Source organism: Ascaphus truei, chromosome 1 (genome assembly GCF_040206685.1).
Source record: "Ascaphus truei isolate aAscTru1 chromosome 1, aAscTru1.hap1, whole genome shotgun sequence".
Classification (NCBI taxonomy): Eukaryota; Metazoa; Chordata; class Amphibia; order Anura; family Ascaphidae; genus Ascaphus; species Ascaphus truei.
In genome coordinates this window covers 188,162,871-188,175,727 of record NC_134483.1, presented here as the reverse complement: position 1 = coordinate 188,175,727, position 12,857 = coordinate 188,162,871, and the positions used below count along the sequence as shown (strand labels likewise).

At 45.4% G+C, this 12,857-nt stretch overlaps 1 protein-coding gene across 5 annotated transcripts; it reads right to left on the bottom strand.

Moving 5' to 3' along the window:
• Positions 1-462: 462 nt before the first annotated feature.
• HABP4 (hyaluronan binding protein 4) lies at positions 463-11,561 on the bottom strand. 5 transcript variants are annotated; one of them, XM_075599256.1, is made up of 9 exons: positions 11,420-11,561; positions 10,308-10,595; positions 7,295-7,445; positions 5,342-5,500; positions 3,082-3,153; positions 2,816-2,896; positions 2,407-2,557; positions 1,456-1,653; positions 463-1,092 (listed from the first exon to the last, which is right to left on the bottom strand). In XM_075599256.1, the coding sequence occupies exons 2-9, from the start codon at positions 10,588-10,590 to the stop codon at positions 1,036-1,038; spliced, it is 1,152 nt and encodes a 383-aa protein (XP_075455371.1). In that variant the 5' UTR covers positions 10,591-10,595; positions 11,420-11,561; the 3' UTR covers positions 463-1,035. The 5 variants fall into 5 exon arrangements, with proteins under 5 accessions (XP_075455371.1, XP_075455353.1, XP_075455362.1 ...); XM_075599238.1 differs by having other exon boundaries at positions 11,303-11,458; XM_075599247.1 differs by having other exon boundaries at positions 11,297-11,427.
• Between the last annotated feature and the right edge of the window lie 1,296 nt (positions 11,562-12,857).

Sequence of the window (12,857 nt, the reverse complement as noted above, 5' to 3'; positions counted from 1 at the left end):
TTGAAAAAGGGTAATTTAGTTAAACCCTTTGGCCAATGTATTATAAGCCTGCAGCCACATAAAGGCAAGACCAGAAAGCAGGTCCTAACACTACCCGATAACAATTCTTATTTACCTCTATGTGGAGGGAGAATGACCACATTGGATCTGTCCAAACCCAGTAACATGAAAAGACCTGCTAACTTAGAAGAGTAGAGTGAGAAGGGTCCAACCTCCAAACAGCTGAGACCAGCTGAAAATAAGTTAACATTAAATCCCAGCAAGCTCAAGAAACCCACCACACATGCATAATATATGTGTCCAAAAGGAGTGCTACTGAGCGTGGCCAAAATGTATACAAAAGACAAAAAAGCCCCACGTTAATTTTCTGTCTTTTGTTGTAAAGACTACAAAGAAATTATGCTTCTTAAACACCATATTGTGGTAAGCAGACTTTCCAGAAAAATCAGACGTGACAAGACATTGCAGTGAGCAAGCAAGTTTATTTATTTAAACATTTGAATAACTACAGTGTAACTGCATAAAAAGGTATATATTTTACACTGAAGTAGGGAAAGCAACTACAACATCAACAGGAACTGCAATAGTCTACACCAAATATTTTTTTTCCTACATTTTGCAACTTGCTTCTTAAGTACCTCCTTATAAGAAAGATCATATATACAGACATTTTAACTCCCCTCCCCCCACACCGCCCTAGTCTGAAAGAGCATTTGAAGAAACAAAGTCTCCTTCACAACTAGGGGTTGAAAGATTGCTTTAAGAAAACACCCTTCAGGTCATTCCAGAAAGGATGTGTTAGATTAATAGCAATGTTACAATCAAGTGAAATCTAACTCCAGTGCAGACCTCTTGTATCCCTACCCAATAATAAACCAAATACCATGAAAGTGCAATTATTTAACACTACAAGAAATTCTATTTGTTTCCTGTAGACTTGCAAAAACATTGTTCCCCACATTGATAAATAGTTGCTCCTTTTTTCCCCTTCGGAACAAAGCCACTTCAAGATCCGAATGAGACTGGGGGATCCAATCAAGCTAGTGCAGGAAAATCCTCAGGGTCATCTGGGTTTGGTGCTAGGACATGCTCCTGGAAAGGGAGAAAACCTCATCATTCACACACGATGTATATTTGCCTGGACAAAGTGGGCATTGCGCTTTTATTTGTTGCCTGAAAAAGGCTATATGTAACCAAGAATGAAGGTGCTTGGATAAGGGGTATTATTACTGCATCTCACTCCCTTAGAACAGAAAAACAGTGGTACTGTGCAGTGTCAAGAAATGACTGAAAACACAGCAGCAGAATAAAGACAAGTCAGCAGAGCATGTGTAAAATGTAAAGCCTGCATGCAACAGTCATTTTAAAACGTTAAAAATTACTTGGAGAGAAGGCACACACGCACGTCAAAGCAGTGACTCAATAGCAGAATGTTATAACTGTATAACCACATACCATTTGAGGAGGTACATTGACCACTTCGTGGGGGAACGGCTCTTCCCTTCTGATACGCCCACGGCCTCCACGGGGGCCACCTCTTCCTCCACGGCTTGGGCGAGCCAGGCTCCCAAAGTTAATATCCAACTGAGAAGTGATATCGTTGGCAGGTTTGCGGAAGCAAGGATGGTAATCATCATCTTCCTCCTTCAGATTCTAAGAGCATAGAAATGGATTAATACAGCTCCTGAGCTTCATTTGTTGCAGCTGGATAGGCCAGAATGAGAAAAAGGTGCAGTAACTACAGTATAAAGATTAAACCTTATAACCTGATGTAAACAGTATTTTTGACCAAACAGAGCATTGCCACCAATTCAAAATGTGGTCCTACAAGAGCACAAACCTCAAAACTGCAAGGTCCGATTTTAATTTATACAATATATAGAGTGGGGAGAAAACAAATAAGCCAAATGTGTTGCTAGAGATACACACTTTGCTTCAACCTTCACATGAATCTCACATCCTGTTAACACTTTAGTGCAGATAAAAGACCTGTCTCCACTAATGAAAGTTTCAAAATAGTGAAAGTACCAAGTACTTACCTAATTTTACCTGACAAAAAGATTGGTATTTTGCGCCTGCAATGTTATGTTTTGCTTGGTATAATGTACAAATGAGGCATTCACAAAGCATCTTAGTGCTACATTTGTTATGTATTTTGATTCAGACTGAATACAATATGTTTTTTCACTTCTGAATCACCGGAAAATGTATTCACAAGCTTAACCAGCTTTTATATTTGGGCTTCATTTGAGAGCCTTGATTGTGAATAAGCCAACTGAATTCCACACTAAATTGAGACAGCTTAGGGAGTTTAATAATATACCCCATTAGCTGCCACACTGGTTCATGTATTGTGCATTTCTGGTTACAAAACCATGTTCACAAAAAAACAAAAAACAAACTTACATCTTTAAACTTGGACTTGTGGATCACCAAAGCTTTGGTAGGCACAGCGGATTCTGGTTTCCGTATGTTGAACTCTGGTTTAGGCCTGTTCTGATGCTGAAGCGATTTCCATTCATCTAAGGTCATTTCTGGAGCAGATTCTTCAGTCATTCTGCAGAACATCAGTAATCAAAGAATCAGGTTTCAGTTTCACAGCTTAACTTGCTTACATATGCACCTACAGCAGGGGTGGCCAAATCATCCTCAAGGGCCACCAACAGGTCAGGCTTCAACTGCCACCTGTGCTGAAGCAAGGATATTCTGACCTGTTGGTGGCCTTTGAGGATTGGAGTTGGTCATCCCTGACCTACAGTACATGTCAAATAAATTTGCATTGTGACTATAAAAACAAATTTATTTGAATACTTACTTGGCATCAGGTTCCCCCTCAGCCACTTCCTGTGTGTCATCGGTTTCTGTATTTTCCTCCATTGGAGTGTGCTCTATTTCACTAGAAAAAACACAAATATAGATTTAGCAGTACAAAGTTGGGATAACATTTCAGATATTTAAATGTTCATTTACCAAGATTTGGCACATGCTGCATGGATTGGCAGCCTAATTTAAATTCACCAATTAATACAAATAAATTAAAGAGAACACACACGCCTAAATTGGGCCATATTTGTTTTGTACCTCATATCATCTTTAACTGAGCCCCAGTTGCGAGATCCACTTCCACCCCTCTTGTCTTCTGCTCTGATTCCACTAGACAAAAAAATAAAATAATAATATTTGGTTCGTCACTCCCTCCCCCCCCGGTCTCTCTTCCTGCAGCTCCCTGCAGACCAGGTAATCGGCTGCACGCGCCACCAATCTCGCGGGCGCGCGTTGCAGCGGAGTTACCGGGGCCTTAGCCTTAGGCCTGGGACATAGTAATTGGAAGCTCACTGAGGCGCGCTCCTGCTCTGCCTCGCCTGCTGAAAATGAGCTTTTTTCTGTCCTTGCAGGCGAGGCAGTGAGCGCGCGGCGGAGGCGTGGCTAGTCCCCCGCTCCCATTGGATGGGAGCGGTCACGTGACCGCTCCTCCGCTTCCCCGAGCGGCAAATTTCAAACTTCCCATAGCCGCGCTGATGACAGATGCAGGGGCTTTGTGCATCTGCTCAGCGAGCTTAAACTTACTATGTCCCAGGCCTTAAGGAACATGCCCTGAAAACTTAAGGGCTCTTACATTTGCACTCTATCCCAGGAAAGTTACAAGAGTATTGCAGTAGTGTGCAAATGCTTATTGAAAAAGGGCCATAAAGCAGATATGACCCCATACGCACAACCAGAATTCAGCATTGTTAAACGTGGATTGTTGGGAAGCAGACAGCCATAAGGGCTTCGGGACATGTGTATGATCTGGATTGTTGGGGGCTATAGGGCACATATTTTCTACTTATATCCCACCAAGCCCCATATATTTAAATTTCCAAATTAAAAATCACTAGACTCTTACCAGACAAATTAAGAGATGCTCTTTTGTAAATGATCCAATACACAGGTGGTAATAAGATGCATTAACTACTGTCAGAGATTAAAGACTGTCCTTTTGGTTAATCCTCAAAACGGACTATCAAGGATTGAAATATATTATAAAGCAAGTAACATGCCTGTATGAACATGTGTTTACTGTCATGTTGTAAACAGATTAAAGCAATTTTACACTACATTGCAAAAACAAAAATGCGCAGATGTGCACTTTACTAGGTGGTAAGCAGCAGGGCTGTCTGGGATGTTGGCAGGGCATGTGCGGGGCCTCAGCTCTTACCTTCTCTGGCGGCATCATCGGCTCCTCCCGGCATCTCCTCGTGCATGGTCCTGTCTTTATGGTGTCATGATAACGGGACATCACATTGTCATTGAAAATGTGACGCCATATGTAATCTTGACACCATTGGACATCGCCAAGCCATGATGGGACTATGTCGGAGAAAATGCCGCCAGAGAAGGTAAGAGCTACAGAGGCCCTGTGCTCCTTACCCCAAAAATTAGTGTCATTTTTGTGGGGGAGAGCGCTTGGCTTTTAACCACAGGACTGTGCACAGGCAGCTACATCATGCTGGCCCTGGTAAGCAGGGGTCTCCAGAGGTGAACAGCACAGATTTAAGCGGCCCCCTGCTTCTCCAAGATGCTTACATCTGACAGGGCACAGAAACGGACACGGACACACACACACGGTAAAAAAAAGTGACAAAAACCTTCCACAGTAAAGCATAAAGCAACTGTAAATATTCCTGTATATTCATTTGCATGTCTTAGACAGGTCTGAAACCCTGTCCTTCACCATTATCACCCAGCACACAGCACTTCCACTGCAGCAAGGGATTCTGGGAAATGACATGCAAATGAGCACACAGTGCCACCTTTTATCTCAAACTCACATTACATGAGCAACCCTTAGCCAATGCATGCCGCTTTAGACACAGCTTTTAAGCAAGGGCCTGGGAGATGCAAAGCCAGTAAACCCACTCACAGATATGTTTCAACCTTGATGGGTATCAGTGTGAGGTTGGTTGCTGGCATTTGCTCAAATGAGATTAAAAGTCGGTAATCACCACACAAGGTTATGGTGGGTAAAAAAAGTGACAAAAAAAATAAATATAAAAATGTCCCATGTTCCAGTAGGAAGCAATGACAGTATCCCTTGCGACTTCCCATTTGCCGCTTTAAAACATTAGCGACCATCACCTTCAGATGCAAGTTTCTTCAGGGGCAGGGGGTTTCCAGGGGATTTTTATGGTGTCACTCCTTTAGTTGTATACATGTATATTTTTGTAGTGCCAACAATGTACTCTGCACATAATACAGTAAGTGTCGGGGGAGAGGAGAGAGAACCCTCTTCTGTAGAGAGCTTACAATTATTTGGTCATAAGCCAGCCCATCAATTACAGATAAATATAAAAATACTTACGCTCGGTCACTACCACTGTGCCTTTCAAACTCTCGCTTCCCTCTTTGGTCCACACCATCTACATTCCTTGGGAATCCACCTCTTCCACGGCCTCGCATACCACCTCTTCCACCTCCCCAACCTCTTTCTGGTCTCCCTCTGTCCAAGCGCTCCAGGGGCCTAAGAGAAGATAAAAAAGGTCCTTTCTCATCGTATATTGCCCCATTGCATTTTTTATCAAAAGTCTGTTACCTTTGCAAGTTGTTTAGATTTGTTGTGCCTATGAAGGACCATCCCGTTAAAAAAAAAAAAGTGAACAAGTGCAAGCTGCAGAATTTGTACATGGACTATACCCAGCAGCACATAAATCTATGTAGTAGTCAAAGACAAGTAACCTCACTAACCCACCAGCACATTCTTACTAACTAAATTAAATGTTTAGCTGTACTTTAAGTGCCCCCAGGGAAGATTAAAACCCATGGCATACACGGGACGTCATAAGGGCTGGAACCAATGCCCTTTGGAACATTTAATATTTAAAAGAATTGAAAGTTGGGTTCTTGTAGGTGAACAGTCATTTTTAGCTCAAAAGATGACCCGGTTCATATGATCTTTACTTCTTTTTTTTTAGTGCTGCTGTTTCTGGTCCCTTCTGGAAATTCAATGAGTGCTGCCCCTTCAGGCTTCACTCCCATGGACCAATAGGAAGCTGCGATGTCAGCAAAATTACATAGCAGCTTCCTATTGGAAGACCAGAGCGCCATCTTTGATATAATAATAAAATATATCTAGCTGTCTCCAAAGCTAGGAAATTTGTAAGGGATATCCCCAGTTCAGATACGGTTCAAAAATAAAAAAAAACTGGGGGCGACACTTTAAACACTTGTCAAGGTCACCTTTTCAGCAGGGTTGACCATCACCGATGCTCTAGTACAGGGGTGCGCAAACTGGAGGGTGGGAGATTTGTCGGGGGGGGTGCGAGCGGTTGCAGAGGTCCCACGCTCTTCCCCCAGGCATTTAAATTAAATGCAACAAGAATTTAATTAAAGATTTCTTGTTCTCTGCAACAAGAAAACTTACCGGGATTCAGAAGCTGTACCATGTCTCAATGGCAACGCGGCAGGGTCATGTGATGCATCTGCCATGGACGGGGGGGGGGGGGGGGAGTTCCGGAGCAGGCAGCAGAGGGGCCCAGCAGGAAAAGTTTGCACTCCCCTGCTCTAGTAGCACCAATATTGGAGGCTTGCATAAACTTCATGCTCACCTACTTTTATATTGAATGTTCCTATTGTACTTCACACAAGCTGCAGTACACAACATGTGAAAGTTTGGTGGCAAACAATTTGCATAAACTAAAGCAAGTACGACATGACATTCTCAAAATGTAAGGTTGCCTATACCAATTCAGGACAGTCTGCCCAATTTATTTGTTAAAAAAAAAAAAAAAAAAAAAAACACGAACACCACACACTTTCTATTTTTCAGTGCAGTGGTCGCCAAACTTCAGTACGAGGGACACATCAAATATTCTACACATTTGAAGGCCAAAGAATTAATATTTTTTTTAATATAATTTTTATATATTTATTAAATTAAGTTTATTCAGATATCTTTGGGGTAATCAGCATGATATGATTCAGAACAGAAGAGACATGTGACAATTACAAAGAAGGGATGCAGTGCTTACACTGGGAAATGATACATAATGAGATATATATATATATATTTATTTATTTATTTTTCTTCAAGTTGCTGCGGGCCGGATAAAAATCTTGTGGGGTGCTTGATGTTGCCCCCAGTCCGTAGTTGAGACCCCTGTTCTAGTGGGATAACGATACCCATTTATAAACGTAGTTCATAAATTAAGGTGCATTAATCTCTTAATTTATAAGGCACTTTAACAATCTGTTGACCTTGGTGCAAACGTCACCAGTAAAGACAAAGTTGCATACGAAATGTAGAAGTTGTACACACTTTTCAATGCTGTACTCCAGAGGCTTTTCTATGACATTAGGACGGAATTCCCTGAAAGCTGTTCTCCGTTCAACCCGGTCAACTTTTACTTCTGCGCCATAGTTCTCATTTTGACCCTCTCTCTCTCCACGTTTAGGTGCTCGCTTCGGGACTTAAAACAAAAACAAAAAGCTGGTTAGTACTAAAAATGTATCGTATTTTATGTCTTTATTTATATAGAGCCATTAATGTACATAGCGCTTCACAGTAGTAATACATGTGGTAATCAAATAAATAACAGATAATATAAACAGATCATGGGAATAAGTGCTTCAGACATAAAAGTGACATTATGGAAGAGGAGTCCCTGCCCCGAGGAGCTTACGGTCTAATTGGTAGGTAGGGGAACGTACAGAGACAGTAGGAGGGAGTTCTGGTAAGTGTGTCTGCAGGGGGCCAAGCTTTATGTATCATGTGTTCAGAATATCCACAGTGCTATTCATATGCTTCTTTAAGCAAGTGTGTCTTAAGGTGGGTCTTAAAAGGTGGATAGGGAGGGTGCTAGTCGGGTACTGAGGGGAAGGGCATTCCAGAGGTGCGGGGCAGTAAGTTAGAAAGGTTTAAGGCGGGAGAGGGCTTTAGATACAAAGGGGGTATCAAAAGAACTATAGATGCATCTGGATACCTTTTACGTGAGCCTTAACCCTTTCCGGTCCAATGTCGGAATATATCCGACACTAATATTTTGCCAGTTACGGTCCAATGTCGGATCGTGAGGAGGGAGGGGAAGGTATTGTGTGGAGTTAGGCGTCGTCAGCACATCCCCCGCATTCCCCTTGCACCGCACTGATGCCCCCCCCCCCCTCGCCGACCCCTGCTCCGATCCGCCCACCCTCAAAGCCCTGCGCCGATCCGCCCACCCCCAAAGGCCTGCGCCGATCCGCCCACCCCCCCCACCCTGCACCAATCCGCCCACCCCCCAAGCCCTGCGCCAATCCGCCCACCCCCCAAGCCCTGCACCGATCCGCCCACCCCCCCAGCCCTGCACCGATCCCCACGATGACTCCCAACAGCTGACACCGGAGGTAGGGAGGTAGGGGGTTGTAGTGTCAGTGTGCAGTGAGTGTGTGTGTGTGCAGTGAGTAGTGAGCGCATGCGTGCAGTGAGTGCGCGCTGTGAGTAGTGTGTGCAGCGAGTGTGTGCGTGCTGCGAGTTGTGATTGTGTGCTCCGAGTTTGCGTGCAAAAAAAAAAAAAGCCGTTTGTGGTTCTCCCCCCTCCCCCTCCCCGAAAATTAAATTAGACCTACTGGCGCACTTAATGAAAATTTAATTGGACCGCAAAGGGTTAAAGCTGTGGATCAATACGCAACATGAAGTGGAATCAAATAGTACAATGGAATCAGAACTTCACTGTCTAGACTATTGTCACAGATCACACATCACGGATTATGCCCTCTAACAGCCTTTACAGAGATCTAAAGTCTTTCCTGTTCGAGTTCCATCTTGCTTAATGCTGTGAAAATGTATAGTTAATTGATCATGATGAAGGCAAACAAAACATCAGTGCAACATTTGGCAATTAAGTCACAAGTGTAAAATCAGATTACTGCCTGGATCAATGCTGCTGTTTAATGTTAACTTGTTCAGCATATGCTTGTATGCCTCTTCCTTTGTCAAGCTATAGCTAATATTTTCTCAAGTGCATCAACTTTACTTGCGTTTAAGGGTAGCAAGTGCCACATGTATATCATCTTCAGTTTATAAAGAGCCCGTAAAGCTCATACTGTACTACAGGCTTCTGATTAGATTGATTACATTTCATTTTTTGCCAAGACATCATAAGAGCCAAGTAAAGTCTCCAAGGGGGACACGTTCGACATGGAACATTGGGAACATAATCTTTAGGATATTTGCCATCGTTTTGAAATGATCAGTACTGTACCTGAACACATGGTAGTAGACAACATTTACTCACCGTTACAGACAAAATCAGTCAGAATTTACACAATATTTCTAGCACTACCAGAAACTATATATAGTCTGTACAAACTAGCGGTCCACCTTTAAACACACCTGTGGGTTAGGAGGCCCGTTAGCCTCCTGCCATTGTTTCTTATCCACATGTATCTTTTATTGCTGGACCTTTTTTTGTTGGGGGGGGCAGGGGGAAGAGATGGGAAACAAACTTCCTTTCAGGACACCTGTGACTAAGCCAACAGGTAATCAAGTCTATTTTCAGGCATCAATACATCCAGTTTGAGGAAGATCAATTCAATTTATTTAGGAATTATATTTACATAATGCTTAGACTAATCAAATGTGTATTAACTTGCGTTTGGAAGACACCAAAAGTAGATGTATTTTAACAATTCATATACCTGTTTTAGGTAGGATGTGAAAAGGTAATCTTTAGATCTGAAATGTCATGTAAAATAAGACTGTAGCCCAAATTAACTTATTTTGCCAGAGTGCTAAAATACGAAAACGGTTACTTCTAAGTGAAGTACCTCATGATCAGGAAAATACATTGTGCAGGTCAGACAAGACACGTCAAGAATTGCCAAAGAGAACTACATGTATATGGAGCATGGCTTTTCTCTCATAAGGACTTGAAAGGAACAAAATCATACATTTTACGGTCGTCACCACGAGAATTAATTCCACCTTGACCATTTCTGCGTGTTACACAAATGGCAGCATTACATACTTCCCAATACAGAGCAAAAGAAGGAATAGGGAGTGGCACTGTACCTGAGAAAAGTGTAAGGCCCTTTTATGTATTTAAGGCCATAAAAGCCCATCAAATAATCAGATAAGCAGTAATAGACAACACAAACCACCGAGATATGGGGTACGAAAAGTGGGGTGTGTAAGATTTTCAGGGGGGGGGGGGGGGGGAGAAACGAGCACCCCTGACGTACATTCAACTGACTAAACATCACCGCTTCGTTGTAAACAAGACTGATATGAACAAATACTCAGTGTTGGCATATATTTTGCAGTGGTCCTGCTTTACTTTTAGCTACATGCGGACCTGTTTGTTGTGGCTCTGGGACCTCTGTGGTGGCTCCAGCAGACAGCACCTTCCTCTCTTTCTGAGTCTCCTTCTTGCCACCTTTCTGGGCCCCGGCTTTCTTAGAAGCTGCAGAGCCGGCCGTCTCGTCTTTCTTGCGGCGGTTCTTCTCCTCCTCTGCCTTCTGAAGGATGTCAAAGGGGTCAGACTCATCGTCCAAGAGCTGGTAAAAGCGGTTTGCTACTGCGCAGCCAAAGGTCTCCTGCATGGCGGTGGAAACTGGGCTGCTTGGTGCCCCCTTCATCCCACCTGCAAAAAAAAAAAAAAAAAATACAAGTTTAACTTTTAAAAATGCACTTTTTTTAAACAACTAAAAAGATACTTACCAGTATTACTTCCTGGATCTTAAAGGGGACTTAAAAGGACATCCAATAAGAAGCCACAAGTTTTTATTTAGCTTTCTATTGGCCCGAAATTTGGCAGCCATTTTACCAGAAGGGAGATTTAAAGGCAGTAACTTCACCAGTAGGCAGCTCAGATAGTTTGGTGGGGGTCCCTGGAACTGAATGTAGTACAAGCACCTGGTGATTCCCAGGGGAGGCAGCGCGCGGACAGGGGCGGGCGAGGGAGCAGAAGGGAGGCAGCACGTGGACAGGAGGGGGAAGAAGGCGGAAGCAGCGCGCGGACAGGGGGGGGAGGCACGCGGTACACGCGGACAGAGGGGATAGGGAGAGGAGGCAGGGAGAGGAGGCAGCGCGCGGACAGAGGGGGTGGGGGGGAGAGGGTTGGCAGCGCGAGGACAGAGGGGGTGGGGGGGAGAGGGTGGGCAGCGCGCTAACAGAGGGAGGTGGGGAGAGGGGGTGTAGGCGCAAGGTGCAGCTATAATGGCGGAGTGCGGCACGCGGACATGGTGCGGCGCGAGGTACGCAGGCTAAAACGGTTGGAACTGCCTTCACATTACAGCATTGAAAAAGCATAGAGCGTGACCAACAATGATTACACAGTCGCACCAGTACCCGACTGCAGCGAATACAGGCAGTTGTCCAGCGTCTTGACAAGGGGTGTCTCCCTCAAGAGCGTCTCATTCCCGACCCAAAGCCGACGAACAACGAAAATCGACCAACTGCGTTTACCTAGTCTCCCCTCACTGCCAATCACCGCAGGACCCCGCCTGCTCCCTAACCTATTGGCTTCTGCCGTTGTCACTCACAGGTTCCGCCCCATGAGCGGCCAATATCAAGTCTTGTCTGGCTGTCAATCACCGGAAACCCCTCCCCCATGAGAGCTGCTACCTACCAGTTGTCGGGGCTTGTGACGTAACGACGCAGGTCACGCCTTGCCGCCTCCACTTACCGCCTCCGCAGTTAGCAAGTGCCCAATCAGCTACCAGATCCACGAACGGGATTATAAATTATTCATGAGATGACTCCATCCTGACAGCCCACGTGGTGCGTGTTGTTGTGGTTGCTGCAGTGACTGAGCTGCGTGTGCAACCAGCACACATCTTTAGCACACCACAAAAAGGAAATGAAACCTTGTGTTATTACCCCTCCAGTGTAATTCTGCAGTACTTAACAATCAGTCAATGGAACATAACTGTTATCATTAATCCTAACAGGACCAGAGTGGCTCCTCTCACACTGATGAGGTTAGGGTAGGGTGACCAGATTTTCAAAATGAAAAACCGGGACACTTAAAAAAATTATTTATAACACAATGTACATCACGTCACGCCCCCCGTGGCCATGACAACGAGGCACTAACGGCAGGCAGTGACATGTTGCCATGACAATGTGGCATCACGTGATGCTTTGTCACCATAATGCATCCCATTGTCATGTCAACTTGATGCCGTGTGACGTAACGGAGCGTCTCGTTGTTATGGCAATGGGCATTACGTGACGCAGTGACGTCCGTGACGATGGACTTCCGGGCTGCAGTCCAAAGACACCACGAGGACGCCGACAGGAGCTCAATTAGCTAAGGTCTGTGTGCTGTACCATCTAGCTCTGGACCCTTTCCCTGGTAACAGTCTAGGGCAGGGGTCGTCAAATCGTGGCTCGCGAGCTCTTGGGGCACGTCCGTGCGGCTCTCAGGAATTGCGGGGCAGGCGCGTGGTGAAAAATGGCAGCAGGTCAGGGCCGCTCCCAACGTGGGACGGAGAGGGAAGTACCAGCTCCTGCGGCGGCCCCTCCCCCCGCTCCCAACGTGGGACGGAGGGGGAAGTACCAGCTAATCCTGCGGCCTGCTTCCCCCGCGCTCCCCCCGCGGCCAGATTCCCACGCTCCCCCCGAGCCCACCTCCTGTGGGCCCCCGAGCCCACCTCCCGTGCCCCCCCCGAGCCCACCTCCCGCACCCCCAAGCCCACCTCCCCTCCCGGGCAGCTGCCGCAGGGATATCGGGGGCAGGAGGGGAAAGAGTCCGGCGGCAAGCTGCACCCCCCCTGCATCTTCCATCTCTCTGCCCCCCTACATCTCCCATCTCTCTCTCCCCCCCTGCATCTCCCATCTCTCTCTCCCCCCCTGCATCTCTCATCTCACTCTCTCCCCCCTTGCATCTCCCATATCTCTC

Bases quoted from the DNA above. Each gene is read 5' to 3' on its own strand.
- HABP4 (XM_075599256.1), bottom strand. From the start codon at position 10,590: ATGAAGGGGGCACCAAGCAGCCCAGTTTCCACCGCCATGCAGGAGACC. The intron at 2,897-3,081 runs GTACAAAACAAA...TGTTTTTTCTAG, and splicing joins TCAGTTAAAGATGATATGAG to TGAAATAGAGCACACTCCAA. The intron at 2,558-2,815 runs GTAAGTATTCAA...GATGTTCTGCAG, and splicing joins GAGGGGGAACCTGATGCCAA to AATGACTGAAGAATCTGCTC.